This window comes from Hyperolius riggenbachi, chromosome 10, assembly GCF_040937935.1.
Source record: "Hyperolius riggenbachi isolate aHypRig1 chromosome 10, aHypRig1.pri, whole genome shotgun sequence".
NCBI classification, from domain to species: domain Eukaryota; kingdom Metazoa; phylum Chordata; class Amphibia; order Anura; family Hyperoliidae; genus Hyperolius; species Hyperolius riggenbachi.
Window position 1 is genome coordinate 191,308,638 of NC_090655.1, and position 19,110 is coordinate 191,327,747.

The 19,110-nt window shown below is 45.4% G+C and overlaps 1 protein-coding gene across 1 annotated transcript in view; it reads left to right on the forward strand.

Moving 5' to 3' along the window:
- Positions 1-19,110, forward strand: part of LOC137536763 (heparan-alpha-glucosaminide N-acetyltransferase-like) — a 582,763-nt gene that overhangs the window by 111,617 nt on the left and 452,036 nt on the right. The window contains exon 7 of the mRNA XM_068258971.1: positions 12,349-12,412. Within this exon, the coding sequence (XP_068115072.1) occupies positions 12,349-12,412 (64 nt within the window). The remainder of the gene's footprint in view (positions 1-12,348; positions 12,413-19,110) is intronic.

Here is a 19,110-nt window from a genome sequence, read left to right on the forward strand (position 1 = left end):
AAATTGCAATGGGAAGACCACCTGAGCAAAAGCAGCACACAAAAGAAAAGCCACCCTCCTTCTCCTCTTCCTCCTTCAGGTGCATTGTCTTCTTCAGCCGCTTTCTCCCTTGCACCTTCACAATCACAGCCAACCTCCTCCACTCTGCCTCTCACCTTGAGCGGTTCCTGTTCCTCTGCCCACAGCAGCAGCCAGGTGTCCGTGAGGGCAATCTTTGAGCGGAAGAAGCCAATGTCTGCCAGTCACCCCCTTGCCCGGCGTCTCACAGCTGGCTTGGCGGAACTGCTTTGCCGCCAGCTGTTGCCATACCAGCTGGTGGACTCATTGGGACACCGCAGTGGAAGATACCAGGCCACAATTATTTCTCCAAAAAGGCAATACCCAAACTGTACCATGAAGTTGAGAGGCAAGTGATGTCATCTCTGGCACACAGCGTTGGGTCAAGGGTCCATCTGACCACAGATGCCTTGTCTGCCAAGCACGGTCAGGGCAGGTACATTACTTACACAGCCCATTGGGTCAACCTGGTGACCGCTGGCAAGCAGGGAGTACGTGGCTGTGCAGCGGACCAACTTGTGACACCTCTGGCTTGCAGGCAGGCCTGCTACCACCTCCTCTCCTCCTGCTACATCCTCTTCGCTGTCGTCCTCCTCCTCCTTGGCTGAATGGCAGTTCAACTCTACTGGTGTTGCGATCTCCTCTCCAGCTACACAGCCCCAGCCCCCCAGGGCCTATGCTGCATGCCAGGTACGATGGTGTCACGCCATCTTAGACATGTCTTGCCTCAAAGTGGAGAGTCACACTGGAGCAGCTCTCCTGGCTGCTCAGAACAAACAGGTGGATCAGTGGCTGACCCCGCACCAACTAGAGATCAGCAACGTGGTGTGTGACAACGGCAGCAATCTCATTTTGCCTTTGAATTTGGGAAAGTTGACCTATGTACCCTGCATGGCACATGTGCTCAATCTCGTAATTCAGAGATTTGTGTCTAAGTACCCAGGCTTACAGGACGTCCTAAAGCAGTCCAGAAAGGTGTGTGGGCATTTCAGGCGTTCTTGCACGGCCATGGCACGCTTTGCTGATATTCAGCAGAGAAGCAACTTGCCGGTGAGACGCTTGATTTGCGATGGCTCGACTCGTTAAAATTCGACCCTCCTGATGTTCGACCGCCTACTACAACAGGAGAAAGCCGTCAAACAGTATCTCTACAACCACAGTAAAAGGACACAGTCTGGAGAGATGGGGATGTTCTGGCCGAAGTACTGGACACTGATGCGAAATGCCTGCAGGCTCATGCGGCCGTTTGAGGAGGGGACAAACCTGGTGGCCAACTACCTGGCCTTAAGTGTGGATGTAGACACTGTGTGAGCAACGATGAACCCTCGGACTACTGGGTGCGCAGGCTTGACCTGTGGCCAGAGCTATCCCAATTTGGCATCCAACTTATGTCTAGCCCTGCCTCAAGTGTCCTGTCAGAAAGGACCTTCAGCGCAGCTGGAGGCATTGTCATTGAGAAGAGAAGTCGCCTAAGTCACAAAAGTATTCAGTACCTCACCTTTATCAAAATGAATGAGGCATGACTAAGTCAGTCCCCGCACACAGCATCTCTGCCTGCCTGCCCCATGGCTAAGTCGCTCCCCACACAGCATCTCTGCCTGCAGACCGCTTGACTGGCTTCACTGCCACCACCAACAGGGTCCAGGACTCCAGGCGGATTCCTGAATTTTTAAGGCAGCTGCTAGCAGCGGCCGCTATAATTTTTCTGGTGCGTGTACATGCCTGCCTACAACAAAACAAAAGGCATGTACATATGTCAATTCGGCTTCATGATCATTACCTTGCCGCGGTGACGGGGCTTGCGTATCACAATGAAGCAATGACCGTCTCGGGGGATGGCACACCAAAGATAATAAGGTCGTTGCTTCATTGTGGACAGACCAAATTCGATCAGCTGGACAGTCACTGTTGTTCTGTTATTGAGCTACCCTCAACCTGGTGACCATATGGGCTTGAAAACCGCTATCGCCTGCACTCTCGCCATGGTGCGCACCAGTCCAGCAGGGCCGTCACAACAGCTGTTTGCGGTACATTACACAGTGAGTTGTTTGTGTCAGTGTGAAGCAGTACTCTAATTACACTCCCTGATGTATACACATGCAAGATGTTTTAAAACACTTTAGGTCTCCAATTTAGCATGCAATGTAAATTCTGCCCTTAAAACGCTGCTTTGCGTCAAATCCAGATTTTCCCTGGGACTTTGGCGTCTATCTTACTCATCCATGCAAAAACTCAGATGTTAGACCCCTTGAAACATCATTTCCATCACTTTTGTGGCCAGCATAAGTGTTTCTAGTTTTCAAAGTTCACCTCCCCATTGAAGTCCATTGCGGTTCGAGAAAGTTTGCGAACCTAAAATCGGAGGTTCGGCCATCACTACCCGTCACTGCTTTCCTCTTGTGTGCTGCAGCCCCTCTGTATTTATATATTTCTTATGAAGACTGATGATCTCCAGTGCTGCGTGCATGCTTTGCATAGTATTGCATATAATTTGGTTTGTGCTGTACATCCTCCGGTGTGTGTGTGTGTGTGTGTGTGTGTGTGTGTGTGTGTGTGTGTGTGTATGTATGTGTATCTATCTATCTATCTATCTATCTATCTATCTATCTATCTATCTATCTATCTATATATTTGTGTGTGTGTGTGTATATACTACAAGTTTTTATTACATAATTATCTGCACTCCACTCTGGGATTCTCACAGTTTCTCAGCATGTGACAGGCAGCTCCCCCCCCCCCCCCCCTCAGCCTCACAAACTGCTGAAACTGAGAGCAGAGAGTGAGTAGTAAACAAAGCACTCAAAGCCTGCAGGGGGCCTGCATAACTTGTTCCTATCACAGCAGAGGCAGCTCCTTCCTCCCTGGGTCGACAAAGCTTGACAAAGAAAAGATTAGATATATTACAGAGACAGTGGAACTAGAAAAGGCTGCAGTAATCCAAACCACATTAGAACAGGTATAGGAACTATAGAATAGAAGAAATGAGGCTGAAAATGTTGTTAGTCTCAAGTGTTCTGTTACCATTTTTTTTTTATTTAATTTATCTTGCATAGAAGAAATCCTCCAGTGTCGCTGCATGTACCGTGAGTTGCAAGATTAGGAAAATATACATCAAAAGCCTTGTAAACATGCTAGACTGCACTTGGCAGAGGCAGCCATCTTAGCTGATGTGTACAACCCACTCTGATGTGCAAGATGGATTTTTAAATGACCGTACATTGTTGCCTTCCTTACTCCTTCAGCCAGACACCATTCCGTCGTGCACCACTGCATTTCCCGTTGTTCACCTGAAAACATATTATTCACTTCACCCCAAGGCGGTTTTTACCCTAACGGACGAGCGATTTTAACCTTTCCGTGCTAATCCTTTTTATTTGCCAATAGCTTAATCACTACTAATCACAGTTAAATAATGTAGATCTTTTTTTTTTTTTCATCACCAGTTGGGCTTTTTGGAGTTTTTTGTTTTCAGTAATTACTTTATTTTCTATGCATTTTAAAGATAGTAGCAGTAGGGTATTGTACCGTGTTAGCCATCAGTAAAAGCAAGACGTTTTAAATCAAGGATGATACCATTTTATTGGCTAACTAAAAGAATAAGAATAAGCAAGCTTTCGGCTTTGCAGCCTTCGTCGGGCTTATCTAAGCCCGACGAAGGCTGCAAAGCCGAAAGCTCTCTTATTCTTTTAGTTAGCCAATAAATGGTATCATCCTGATTTAAAACTTCTTGCATTTTAAAGGGAAATACAAGGAAAAAATTAAAAAAAAATACTCCAATTTCATCCCCTATGGTTATAATATAAACACTGCTACTGTACATAAAACCCACACATTTTATCTGCCTATTTGTCTTGGTTATCACAAGATTTTAATTATGTCCCTCGTACAAAGTATGGTGACAATATATTATTTGGAAATAAAGGTGTATTTTTTCTGTGGAGGTTTTTTTTCCCACTATTTTCATGTGCACGGGAATGAACGTGCGGGAGCACGCACGTGTGTGAACATGTGCACGCGCACAGCGGCAGCAGCACTGTCTGACTTACAAAAACATCCTGGAGCCATTAAGAGGCTCTAGCAGGACGTTTTTTATAAGTCAACATGTCATTAAGTGGTTAAGCCAGGTTCAACAAGAACAAGTCCTTAATTTTTGCATGCAGCCAATAAACCTGCCCAGCTCTTTTGCTCAGTTGGCAATCTCTGCAATCCTTCTTGTCGGAAATCCAGCATCACATCTTCACAGGACCTGTGTGAGAAAGTCGCTTACCACTTCTCCGACAGTGTTTCCCCAATACGGTCTGCCATTCAATCTTCAGCACTGAAAACTTACGCAGAGCAATATAATGGAATGCTAAAACAGTCTACCGCCATCGTCTGATTTCAAGGTTATCACTGAAGAAGATATCTTAGCTATTCTCTTAAATCTTCGCCAGACTACCTGCGACTTGGACCTTGGCCCATTAAAGGAATACTGTAGGGGGGTCGGGGGAAAATGAGTTGAACTTACCCGGGGCTTCTAATGGTCCCCCGCAGACATCCTGTGCCCGCGCAGCCACTCACCGATGCTCTGGCCCCGCCTCCGGTTCACTTCTGGAATTTCAGACTTAAGTCTGAAAACCACTGCGGTTTTCAGACTGAAATTCCAGAAGTGGAGGCGGGGCCAGAGCATCGGTGAGTGGCTGCGCGGGCACAGGATGTCTGCGGGGGACCATTAGAAGCCCCGGGTAAGTTCAACTCATTTTCCCCCTCACCCCCCCCCCCCCCCCCCCCCCTACAGTATTCCTTTAATGGGCCATGGTCCAAGTCGCAGGTAGTCTGGCGAAGATTTAAGAGAATGGCTAAGATATCATCTTCAGTGACAAATGCAATCTTTACGGCAGCCAGATTTACCCACACAAATGCAATCTTAATGGCAACAGATTTCCCCCACCACAAATGCAATCTTATTGGCAGCACAGCAATTCACTCACCTCTGGCTGGGTCTGGGTGGAGGAGGGAGGAGCATATAGGCAGGCAGACAGGCAGTGGCTCTGCGGCTGCAGCTGACTGTGACCATGGACGGTGGCGGGCGGCACTAGGAGGCGCAGGCCGGGCTGCGGGCAGTCACTGCATCCGTGCTGGCGGCCTGGCGCCGCTGCTAGTAGCTCTCTGGCTCTCTGTCCACGCAGGCTGCACGCACCACGGGTCGGGTCAGGCGGGCGGGCGGGCAGCCGCGGTAAGCTTACACGCTGAGGCTCCTCCCCCGTCAAGCGTAACATGAGGTCAGGTGGGTGGGCTGCCTGTTTGCCCATTGGGCTGCGTCGACGTCTACATGTGACGTCAGGCACAGCCGCGTGCACAGTGTGTCCGGTGTAGTGTCCGAATGGGCAGCCCCGCAGATTGGGCAGACCCGCATGCGCAGTAGGAGCCTGCGACCCATTAAATTGTGCAGCCACATAAAACGTCATAAATATCTCCGCTTCCGCACTACGTACACTCCTGAAATTTTCAGGGGAGGGAGGGGACCCCCAGATCTAGCTCTGTGTCGAATTGCAGCCCCCGAGCCCCGCTGGTTCGCGAGACTGATTGCAGCAAACCTATCTCGGGAACTAACGGGCCTCGGGGGCTGCAATTCGACACAGAGCTAGATCTGGGGGTCCCCTCCCTCCCCTGAAAATTTCGGGAGTGTACGTGGTGCGGAAGCGGAGATATTTCAGGTAAATAATGTCTAACTTCCCACTGAGCATGCGTGATACTCAGTGAGGAAGGCTGCTTCCACGCTGCCCATTCTGACATTACACCGGCGAGCTGGGAGTGGAGTGGGGAGATAAGATAGGAGGATGGACTGTAGACCCGCCAGCGCCTCCGCCCTCTGCTCGTAGTACTGTAAGGCTACAACAAAATGGCCGCCGATGTCCGCGGATGGTGGCGGATATTTTCTTGTAGCCCTGCAGTATTTGATGAGTAGGAAGGAGGCGATCTGCCGGGGAGACAAGCTGGGGAGGAGAGAGCGGCGACACATAGCCGGGGATGCCGCGACACATATGTGTCGCGGCACACAGGTTGGGAACCTCTGATTTACTGGCTCTGCATATCAATGTGCAGGCTTACATACCAATGTAATTTGTCCCAAAAAAATCCTGCTTTTGTAAACGCTGTAGCACAGGTCAGACCATGTCATGGCCTATACACTTTACCCCAAAAATTGACATTTTTTAGAAAAAAGAAAAAAAAAATGTTCATCCCTGGTGAGTGTCAATGACGAGAGGCGGCTGGTGGTGACTTGGCTCTGCACATGTATGTGCAGATTTACACATACAAATTTAATTTTAGAAAAAAATGTTAGTTATTTAGGGAAAAAAAATATTTTGAAGAAATTTAATTTTTTCAGCACTGTAGCTCCACTGGGATGTGGAATAGGCCCTGGGGAGTGGGGAGCTGGGGTGTGCAGTTGTAGAGGAGTACACAGCAGCAACAGAGGACTCCTCCATCCTCTTCACTATCCTTGATCCTTGGCTGAGGAGAAGAGGAGGTGGCAGCTGGCCTGCCCACCATTCGTGGTGATGTCACCAACTCCACTGCATGCATTCACACATTCCATGCTTGCCAGCGGTTAGCAGGTTTCCGCAATGTGCAGTATAGGTGATATACCTGTCATGACCATGCTTTGAAGACCAAGTATCCGTGTTCAGATGGGTATCAGTGTTCAGATGAACCCTTGCCCCAACACTGTGTGCCAGTGATGCCTTGACTTGGCTTTTCACTTTACGGTACAGGTAGGGGATTGCCTTTCTGCAAAAATACATTCTGCCGGGTACCTTCAACTCCAGGGTCCTAATGACAACACATTTTTTAAAGGCCTCAGAGTCTAACTGCTTGTATGGTAACATCACTCCACAGCAAAACCGCTCCAGTCTTATTCAGCACATCTAAGTATAGGGGGTTCAGACCCGAGCAACTTAGACTTTGTGCGCAGCCTGGGTGTACTGATTGATGGGAGATTAAACTTCAGGAATCAAGTCTCAGCTGTTGTGAAACATTCCTTCTTTCACCCGAGGAATATCACAACAATTAAGCACCTAAATCCTTGCTCCTCAGGTCACCTTCTAACAAAATGCAAGTTGGTAAGGGCTTCCAAAAAAGTTTACTAAAACCCTTGCAATGTATACAAGTGACCTGGAGGGGTCTTTCAGGCATTCTCTTTTTCAGCTGTCACTAGGTTTGTCCTCATACATTATGTTTATGTTCTGTGACTTGAATTTGAATTCCTATGATCCTCATAAGGGTCGTGTAAATTACATGTAATTATTGTAAGGACCTTCAGACGTTATCCATTGTTTATAAGAAGCTGTAAAGGAAAAAGGACAAACACTTAAATATCATGCCTATTAAATGTATTGCTGTAATAATACATATACAGTATAATGTCTGATGTCATATATTTTACCTCATTTAAATTCCCTGTTCAATTAGAGGTATGCTTATAAGTCTGTGGTAAGCTGTGTTTAGCACTAAGAGCTGGGACCCACTACAAATGCTTCGGGGCAGTCTGTGTCCCATTTTTGCATTTTCCTCTGTGGCCAAAAATCAAACCTGGATGAACGCAAACTAGGTTTGAACTACATGTTTGTATGTGTGCATTTCCCTGTATTTGGCAAAATGCTTGTGATTTTATGATTATGCTTCTTGCTACACAGTGTTATAAATAGCAAGTGTTTTTTTTTTCCTGAAGTGAAGTGTTAACCCCTACTTAGCCATTGACCCTTTAACAATTAACTTAACCCATTAACCTTGTGCCACCTGTACCTAGCTTTAGAATGCATACATACACGATTATGGCTGGAATGTATCTGTGGGTCAGCTTATCTGTGAGTATATACATTAAAGGGACCCTGAACAAACAGTACAGGATCTTCTCAAAAAATTAGCATATTGTGATAAAGTTCATTATTTTCTGTAATGTACTGATAAACATTAGACTTTCATATATTTTAGATTCATTACACACAACTAAAGTAGTTCAAGCCTTTTATTGTTTTTCTTATTGATGATTTTGGCATACAGCTCATGAAAACCCAAAATTCCTATCTTAAAAAATTAGCATATTTCATCCGACCAATAAAAGAAAAGTGTTTTTAAAACAAGAAAAGTCAACCTTCAAATAAATATGTTCAGTTATGCACTCAATAATTGGTCGGGAATCCTTTTGCAGAAATGACTGCTTCAATGCGGCGTGGCATGGAGGCAATCAGCCTGTGGCACTGCTCAGGTGTTATGAAGGCCCAGGATGCTTCGATAGCAGCCTTAAGCTCATCCAGAGTATTGGGTCTTGCGTCTCTCAACTTTCTCTTTACAATATCCCACAGATTCTCTATGGGGTTAAGGTCAGGAGAGTTGGCAGGCCAATTGAGCACAGTAATACCATGGTCAGTAAACCATTCACCAGTGGTTTCGGCACTGTGAGCAGGTGCCAGGTAGTGCTGAAAAATGAAATCTTCATCTCCCTAAAGCTTTTCAGCAGATGGAAGCATGAACCCACTTTTGAACCAGAAACAGCGGCAGAAGCGCCTGACCTGGGCTACAGAGAAGGAGCACTGGACTGTTGCTCAGTGGTCCAAAGTACTTTTTTCGGATGAAAGCAACTTTTACATGTCAGTCGGAAATCAAGGTGCCAGAGTCTGGAGGCAGACTGGGGAGAGGAAAATGCCAAAATGCCTGAAGTCCAGTGTCAAGTACCCACAGTCAGTGATGGTCTGGGGTGCCATGTCAGCTGCTGGTGTTGGTCCACTGTGTTTTATTGAGGGCAGGGTCAATGCAGCTAGCTATCAGGAGATTTTGGAGCACTTCATGCTTCCATCTGCTGAAAAGCTTTATGGAGATGATTTCATTTTTCAGCATGACCTGGCACCTGCTCACAGTGCCAAAACCACTGGTAAATGGTTTACTGACCATGGTATTACTGTGCTCAATTGGCCTGCCAACTCTCCTGACCTGAACCCCATAGAGAATCTGTGGGATAATGTGAAGAGAAAGTTGAGAGACGCAAGACCCAACACTCTGGATGAGCTTAAGGCCGCTATCGAAGCATCCTGGGCCTCCATAACACCTGATCAGTGCCACAGGCTGATTGCCTCCATGCCACGCCGCATTGAAGCAGTCATTTCTGCAAAAGGATTCCCGACCAAGTATTGAGTGCATAACTGAACATAATTATTTGAAGGTTGACTTTTTTTGTTTTAAAAACACTTTTCTTTTATTGGTCGGATGAAATATGCTAATTTTTTGAGATAGGAAATTTGGGTTTTCATGAGCTGTATGCCAAAATCATCAATAAGAAAAACAATAAAAGGCTTGAACTACTTCAGTTGTGTGTAATGAATCTAAAATATATGAAAGTCTAATGTTTATCAGTACATTACAGAAAATAATGAACTTTTTTCACAATATGCAAATTTTTTGAGAAGATCCTGTATATAAAAAAATCAGTACTTATCTGGGGCTTCCTCCAGCCCACCCTAGGCCGCAATGTCCCCCTAAGTACTATACAAGAAAATCCTGCTGCACCAATGAGTAAGGTGAAAAAATAGAAAATTCTTTATTCCAAATCCAGCATCTCAGTATACAGGTAAAAAGCCCACGCGTATCGGAGCAAGAATGTCTCCTTAATCATAGCTATGATTAAGGAGCCATTCTTGCTCCGATACGCGTGAGCTTTTTACCTGTATACTGAGATGCTGGATTTGAAATAAAGAATTTTCTATTTTTTCACCTTACTCATTGATGCAGCGGGATTTTCTTGTATACTATTTGATGCTGGTCTGGACTCCCTGCTCCCATTGCTGGGTGAGTGTATGTGTAGCAGCCCTTTCTCTACATCAGTCCCCCTAAGTACTTTCCCAGTCCTGCTGGCGACTTCATTACCGGACACACATGGGCCGAGTTTCGGCCCAACACTTCCTGACAGGTGACGCTGGCGTCATCATGCCAGCTACTACGGGTCATCACGGCGGAAGGTGCGACAGTCCTGCGCGGTTCAAAGTTAAAAAAACACACAGGAGGATGCCGAGGGACCTCGTGGGCTGGAGGATGCCCCTGGTTAGTACCGATTTTTAATTTTAATATACTGTTCAGGGTCCCTTTTAAGTGTACAGTGGGATGCGAAAGTTTGGGCAAACTTGTTAATCGTCATGATTTTCCTGTATAAATCGTTGGTGGTTGCTGTAAAAAATGACAGTTAAATATATCATATAGGAGACACACAGTGACATTTGAGAAGCGAAATGAAGTTTATTGGATAACATAATGAATACATTTTTTTTTCTTTTTTTTACAATATTTATAGATTTTATGTGGTTTGTAAGTTTCAAATATGATAGAATTATACAATGCTATAAAAAAAAGCTATATACCTGAAAATAAAAACACGAGACTCTTTGCATTGCTACTAAAGGTTCTGTTAATTATCCCTATTACACATACAATTCATTATATCATACGGTTTTTTTTTCGCTTCAGTGTCACTTTAACCTTATGATGATCATGCTTAAAGAGAATCTGTATTGTTAAAATCGCACAAAAGTAAACCTACCAGTGCGTTAGGGGACATCTCCTATTACCCTCTGTCACAATTTCGCCGCTCCTCGCCGCATTAAGGGCCGGTTCACACGGACGCTTGGCGGCGTCTACCGTCAAGCGTTCGGGACCCATCGGCTAAACTCTCCCATTCAAGTGAATAGGAGCGTTTAGCATTGCGCGGTTACCGTCGATTACCGTCGATTGCATAAACGCGGCGTTCTGATCCCGATTTAACGCATCGTTTCGGCCGTCCCTAGAAGCCGCATGCAACGTCTAGGGACGGCTAGCCGGCGCGTCTTCATGTCCCCCTGCGGGGACGAGAAACGCCGATCGCGACGATCTCTGTACCGCCGCCACCGAACGGGACGTCACAGGACGACGCGACTTCCTGGCCGCCCCAACGCCGCCTGCCGTCCGTGTGAACCGGCCCTAAAAGTGGTTAAAAACAGTTTTAAAAAGTTTGTTTATAAACAAACAAAATGGCCACCAAAACAGGAAGTAGGTTGATGTACAGTATGTCCACACATAGAAAATACATCCATACACAAGCAGGCTGTATACAGCCTTCCTTTTGAATCTCAAGAGATCATTTGTGTGTTTCTTCCCCCCTGCAGCTATCTTCCACAGAAGTGTCAGGCTGTTTCTTCCTGCAGAGTGCAGACAGCTGTGCCTGCATGTAATTCCTCAGTATGTGAAAGCCCAGCCAGCTCAGAGGAGGATTTATCCAGCTTGTAAAAGATAAGAGAGAAGAGATAAGCTGCTCTAATCTAAATAATACACAGGCAGTGTGCAGAGAGGGGCCTGGATGGGGGAGATGCATCACAGAACCACAACACTGAAGAACTTGGCAGCCTTCCAGACACAGGCTGACAAGTCTGACAAGAGAGAGAGAAGTTGATTTATTACAGAGACTGTGATAGCAGAAAGTGCTGCAGTAAGCCAGAACACATTAGAATAGCTTTTGGAACTTGTAGGATGATAAAAAACAGGATGCAATTTTTGTTACGGAGTCTCTTTAATTTTTAGTAAATATCAAAAGTTTTCATACCTTGTTCAAGGAATTCAACTATTTCATGCTTTTCGGCAGCAGAGAGATCCTTTTTCTTTCCCATATTACTTTAAAATGGTGGTCTGCTTAAAATTGTGGAACAACCTAAATACAGTACAATATCCATTATAATTTGGAACGCAGGGTAATAGTGTCTTTTTAAAGTGAACCCGAAATGAAATAAAAAAAACAAAATTATATTCTTTGCTAAGGCAGAGTGAAGCTTTTGGACAGTCCAGAAGCTTCCTGTGTCGTCCTCGACCCCACTGTTTTTGCGCATGGACCCTCTGAACCCGAACTTGTCCAGTAAGTTTTTGTGGCCTTACTCCTCATGGTGTATAAGCACAGCATTACTGCACATTCACAAGTATGGATGTGCCTGCGCAGTGAGCCAAAGCCACTTATTCACAAGGGGCTTCATGCTACTGAGAATGCATGGCCATTCTCACGCAGGCACAGAGTACGGCTGTGCTTATGCAAGAAGGGAGTACTGCTGCAAATTAAGAGGGTCCTGGCCAGGGGCGATGGGGTTGAGGAGGACACTGGAAGCCTCTGGCCAATTCTGGGCTTCTCTGTTCCTAGGTAAGTATTTATTTTTTCTACCTCAAGTTTGCATATAATGAATTCTGGACTCCAATTTTTATTATAATTTTTTTGTTTAATCACAGCTTATAATTGACATTTTACAGGCTGGGATGCACTCAGAGATTTGTGGAAGACCTTAACAGGAAGACCTCTTACATATTCAATAAAGTGAGTACAAATTGAAAGAGAAGTTATTCAGTCTATTGATGGCATACTCTCTATGATATTCCATAGTTTCTTCATGCCTAAAGAAGAGAGTTAAGCTTTCTTGTAAGCTTTCTTTTTTTACATTTTATTTTCAACATAGATAAACCAAATATCAGGTATATCATCAACAGGCAACACTTAAGGGTAGCATCTGCCAAGAAAGGAACCCCTGCTTCACAAACCCCCACCCCAAGTCACTCTCTCCTCCAAGATCTTTCAAGTAGTGGTTGTCAAACAAGGGTATAACCCTTAAAGCACTAAAATCCCCAATTCTATACTTCCAGGTGCCCAAGTGTGCCCGAAAGTTTAGCTTTCGCATACCATGAGGTGTACTTAAATGGGGTAACCAATGTGCGAAGCTCCGCATTAGACGTGGTTGCTAAGAGAAAGGGCTTCCACCTTGCAAATAATTTCTTTGTACCTTTTTCTTTATTAGTGCTGGCTTTCAGTTTCTCCAAAATCATTAAATGTCTCAATTCCTCATGGAGATCCCAAAGAGATGAGGGAGTAGCAAAGAGATGAGGGAGTGGCTTTTCTCGCTGCAATCAGCACTATACTGTATGTACACTGGCCAACACTTTTGGTGGCTTATGTGGGGAGGTATCCATGGACACAAAATTAACCACTTAAGTACCAGCGGTCTCTGCCCCCTTAAGGACCAGAGACTGCTGGTACACGAACAACGGAATCCCGACGAATAGCCACGCATACCCACCACAACCGCCACTCGCCGGGATCCTAAGGACATAGACTCTGCCGTCTCTATGACGGCAGAGTCATGTGAGCCGGTCAGGAGCTGGCTTACATTGATAAACACAGAATGTATACAAGCGCTCACAATGCAAAAATAAGATAACTATGAACACAGGCTGAAAAACACCAGTCCAAACGGTGGAGCGCTCCCTGGCTATTTGTGGTTAGCTAGAGAAATAAGTTGCAATATAGGGTAAGCGCTCAGGCACAGTCTATGCACTATAGTTCATACAACAATCCACAGCGAAGACAGCAGATATCAGCAGGGCAATTATTGCCTGCCCCCCAACATAGAGAGACTCACCGGATTGTATGGCCAAGATGGGCCCGACTGCACTTTAGGGGTATTGGCCACCCCTCAGCCTCCAATGCAACCTACGCAGCTCAGCAGGCTCCACTCCCAGTGTCCTCCGTGGGCAATCTCTTGCTGTGACCTCCAGATAAACACATTTATGCTATGTGAAGCGTTAATTTTTAAGGAAATATTCCCACATTTAATAAGTCTTTTAAAAACAAAACTAAAATACAAAAAGGGTTGGCGCGCGGCTACGTCAAGCGGGAGAAACAGGCAGCTAGTAGATGTGTATATCCAGCTACCGAGTCGCATCCCTGGCTAGTAATTCAAGACGTGCCGCCGCTAGCTCAAAATACCACGCCGACCAGTCACTGCGTCCAGTGACGTCAGACGTTGCGCCGCTCCGTAGCTCCGCCCTACGCATTTCGTTGCTATGGCAACTCCTCAGGGGCTACGGAGCACAGAAAGCGACGGGTTTATAAAGGCTGACATGCGTACGAAGGACTGCTGGATCGCCCGCTCAACGCTGCCACTTCACATCAAATTTAATTTAATTTAAAACATAATTCATATTCTCTCATAAATAAAATGCTCTACCACAGACTTAGTAAATAACAATAAATGTTACCATAGTTAGCTGTAGGAAGTTAATCTAGCCACAAGATGGCAATACATTAGCAATCACATCAAAGTCCCATTTTAGATTCTAGTTAGGGCAAGCATTGTCAATCAAAATGCACTTACCCTCCATATACATACAATCAACCACTGTATTATAAATAATTATAAAAATAATTATAAAAACCAAATACCGGAATCCCCCTTTTATTTTTATCCACACAGGTATCCCACCCACCACAACCAGAAATCCATTTAATTATTACTAATATAACCGTTTAAATCAATATCGATGCTTAGTCCACCAGGTTCTATCTCCCCCATTTTATGAATCCATTGGGTCTCCAACTTAGAGACCTTATATTGATAGCTACGGCCAGGAGCCAATGAAATCTGCTCCTGACCAGCTCACATGGCTCTGCTGTCATAGAGACAGTCAGAGCCTGTGAGTTACGGCAAACGTCGGGTTTGAGTGGCGCGATTTGCGGGGGGCGACGGAAACTGTGAATGCCCGCTGCGGACGGTGATTGAAATCTACATCGGGCCAGCCAGGAGCCCACCAAAACATGACGTAGATTTTAATCACCGCGGTACTGAAGTACAACAATAAAAGCGGTTCTTTAGTCAGCCCCCCTTTCCCTAATTTGTTGGCGAATTTCAATACCTCTTCCCAATATATCTGAATACCTGGACAACTCCAGGCACAATGAACCATATCCGCTTTTTGCGCTTTATATTTGGGGCAATGATCAATATAACCAGGTCGTGATGATTTATAACTGTTAAACGCATATTTGGCATGATAATCAAGTGTAATTCCCTCCATCGTTCGCTCACTATCAGCTAGCTCACACAGGTATTGCCTTTTATGATGCTTTTTTCCAGTTGGGGGGCAGTAAAGTATCTATTCCATCCTGCCATATTTTGAATGGCCTTGACCTCCAGTTTAACACCAAAAAGTGCCCTCTGAATATCTGATGGTGACATCAACTCACCCCTTGATTTGAGAAAAGTGTAAAATGGGAGAATCTTAGCCACCACTGATGTAACACTCAGGTTAGCCTCGACATATGATCAAATATGTCCATACATCAAAAAGTCAGCTTTTGGGACTCCATACTGTTGTGAAATTTCCCGGAATGTAAGCCACCTATGATTAGCAAGGTCTAATAGGTTTCCTAATTTTGTAATCCCCTTTCCCGCCCATCTCATATAACTCTCGTGCATGGCCCCTGGTCTAAACCCTGGATTGCCCTCCAAGGGCATGTATTTAGACACTTTCCAGGGTAGATGTAGTAATTTGCGGACTTCTTGCCATGCCACTAGGGTATCTCTGTACAGAATGTGATGTTTCAGCTGGAGAGGCAGGGAGACCCTGCCTGAGTGGAGGAGTCCTGTCAATTCCCATGGTTCAACCACATGTCTCTCCAGAGGGGTATTAGAAAATGCTGTAGTGCCTGCAATCCAATCCCGGACGTGCTGGAACATGCACAAGGTATTATACTTTCGTATATTAGGGAAACCCACCCCCCGTCCATGTCTCCTGGGAGCTGCAGCCGAAACAGTTTAATGCTGGCCCTTTTATCCTTCCACAAAAATTTAGTAAATACTTTATTCAATGCCTGTATGTCAGCGTGTTTTAGGAGTACGGGTATCACCTGCATCGGGTACAGCAGCCTCCCAAAGCTTATCTTAACCAACGCCGCTCCACCCACAACACCTAAGGACATATTGTTCCAGCCATGCAGTTGTGTTATTATGGATTTGATTAACGGAGATAGGTTCAATGTGCTAGGGTCTCCACTGATTGAAACCCCCAGGTATCAAATTTTGTCTGTTGCCATCTGCACTCCCAATCCTCATGTGCAACTGCAAACTTAGAAAGCAGCAGCATTTCACTTTTTTCCACATTGATTTTAAACCCAGTGAATTTGCCTACTTCATGGATTATTTCAAGGGTTCTAGGTAGCTGCATCTTTGGGTCCAAAAGGAAGAGAAGTAAGTCATCTACAAACAGTGCCTGTACTAATTTCATATTTCCTATGGTTAATCCCTCCAACTCTGCATGTAATTTCCTTGCCAGGGGTTCCAGGGCTGAATTAAACAAGAGGCGACGGGAAAACCCTGCTGCGTACCTCTCTGTAGCATGAACGGTTGGGAGAGGAAGCCTGGGGTGGAAATCCTAGCTTGAGGTGCTCTATACATTAGTTTAAATGCATTCACAAATGACCCCTGGAAGCCCATTTTACTCTTAACACCAAGGCGCTAGATTGGTAAGTTTTGGGGTAGGCCTTAACCTATTCCAGAACTGTGAGGACTTTCTGTATTTTTGCTACTGCTGCTCTCCCTCTAACAAATCCAACCTGTTCCCTGTTAATCAACTTGGGCACGAAGTTAGCTAATCTGTCTGCCATAATTTTAGAGAGTAATTTAGTGTCCTGGTTGATGAGGGAATCCAGTCTATATGAAGTATAGGCTTGGGGATCTCTACTCTTCTTCAACAGCAGTTTAATATGAGCCTCATTACCTGACTCCAAGAACCTGTCACCATTTAGCGACTTGTTTTAGACCCTAGTTAATGTTGACGTGATTTCAGTCTTCAAGATTTTGTAGAATTCCCCTGGTGGGCCGTCAGGGGAATTGGGCCTTATGGTTAGCATAATGGTCGCTTTGACCTCGTGTTCCGTTATTGCTGCATTCAGCGTATCGAGCTCGAACGTGACAAACGAGAGTTGGACACCCCTTAATATAGTGTCCATCCCTTCGGCTTCAACCTACCCGGATGTCTAAAAAATTGATTCATAAAACTAGCGGAACCCCTCATTTATCTGTTTGGGATGACTTGCCAGTCCAGCAGTTCTGTCGCTCAGGGAATGGAGAGCACTAACAGACAACCCGCTTTGCTTCCAAATTTGTGGTATCAAATTTCCCGATATGACCCCATAAGGGCTTTCCTGTCCCGGAACCAACGGTCTGAGTTAGCTTTAGCTTTTTGCCAATCAGCCCTAGTGAGTACACCTGGTGACAATTTATATTTCCTGTAGGCTTCCCATACGCGTGCAACCTCCTCTGCATAATGTTTAGCTATCTTTCTTTTTTGCCGCAGTGTAAGATATAATCCTGCCACGTAGTACTGCTTTGGCTGCATCCCAAAAGAGATGGGGATCCCCCTCATGTCCTGCATTCTCTACTTTATATTCCACCCACCATCACTGTAGCAAAAGATGAAACCCCTCATCTCTGTAAAGATGGGAACGGATTCTCCAGAGAATATCAGTACCCTTAGCTCTATGTAAACTGGTGCATGGTCAGACATGACCAAATCCCCCAATTTCTGACCCCTGAAGCCTTCCAGTGAGGTGATCCCCTATAAATAAATAATCCAAGTGGGAAAAGGACCCGTGGACCATTCAATGGAAGGTGTATTCTCTATCATAAGGATGAAGAAACCTCCAAGAGTCTGTTAATTGTAACGTCTCCCTAAATTGTGCAAAGTTCGTTGTCCTTATACCCAATGGTGCAAAGCGATGACTTCCCTCCCTGCCTATCCTCCAAAGGATGCATGACGTCATTCCAATTGACCCTGATCCCTAAATTAGATGGTGACCCATGTGTGAGCTGCCATTGCAATTGTTGGGCCATAAACATTCTATATGATCATAGTCACCTGGTAAGTGGAGGTGGATGCCCAGCCATCTGCCCTCATTGTCACATTTTAGAAGGTCTGCCTTGGCCCTAAGTGATTTACTGATTAGTGTAATAACCCCTGCCTTCCGATCCAGCGCTGGTGATTCAAAGCTACTAGCTACCCAAGTTTTTAGCAGGAATTTGGCTTCCCCGCCCTGAGGTATGTTTCCTGGAGCAGGGCATCATCTGCCCTCAGCTTTTTCAAGTGGCGGAAGACTTGTGATCTCTTTGGAGACCTCAAGTCCTTTACGTTTCATGATACAATTTTGATTGTCTTGGTAGTGATTTTAGCTGTAGTGCAATCAGACAGGACATATGGCAGATGGTGAAGCATCCCCCCACTCGCATAACAATAACAAAAGAAATATAACAATACAATTGCCAAAAATAACCACAACAAACCAGCCCTAACTACCTCTGGAGAAAAGAGTGACTTCCCCTCCCCCCCCCCCCCCCCCCCCCATCCCTCATCCCTCAAAATGAGCAATCTGTGGGTGCCAGCTGGCTATCCCCACACCATGTGATATATGCTGGAGGGGAGCACAGAGGGAAGAGCCCGAGGTGAGGGGTGTGGACGGTCCCCCCTCCCCGCAGATGTCCAATGCTCTTCTCTCATGCAGCAACCCCTCCGTCCCCCAAAAACAGCTCTGAGCTGGCCCGGGGGGAGAGGGCCCGATCCAAATTTTTGCAGGGGGGGCATGGTGATTTCTAGTTACGCCGCTGGACCCATGGTCCGCATCCTGTGGCTTGGCCCGCTTAAAGTTATCCCAGCCCTGCCCTGGACGCTACATGTAGTGTACAGGGAAAAACAAAACATCGGAAAACAGTGCGATTGTGCATGGCATTTGCACAAACGATAGTAAATGATCATGCTGGCGGCTGTCCATTCACTTGAATGGACGTTGCTTAAATGATGAGCTGCTCATGTTGACTGGCATGAAAACACCCATGTGAACCGACCCTATGTTTTGTGGTATTAGAAATTATAAATAATGTATGAATGAGTGTGTCTACATATTTTAGTTAATTGTAGTTGTCAAAAGGTACTAGAGACAATGTTACTCTTAACAAATGTAGATGTCAAGATGTATGTGAGATAATGTTATTCAAAATAGGGAAAAAGTCGCCATCTTTTACATGCTGTAATTGTTTCGATAAACCCTGTTCTAGACGGTTAGTTCTCAATTGATTTCTCTGGATCAATGCCAATATTGTCAGGAATCTTGAAGTAAAAACCCAGGAATGCGGAGTGGTTAATTGCATGCAGACGTACGACTAAAACTATTCAGGCAATGAACTAGTTAAA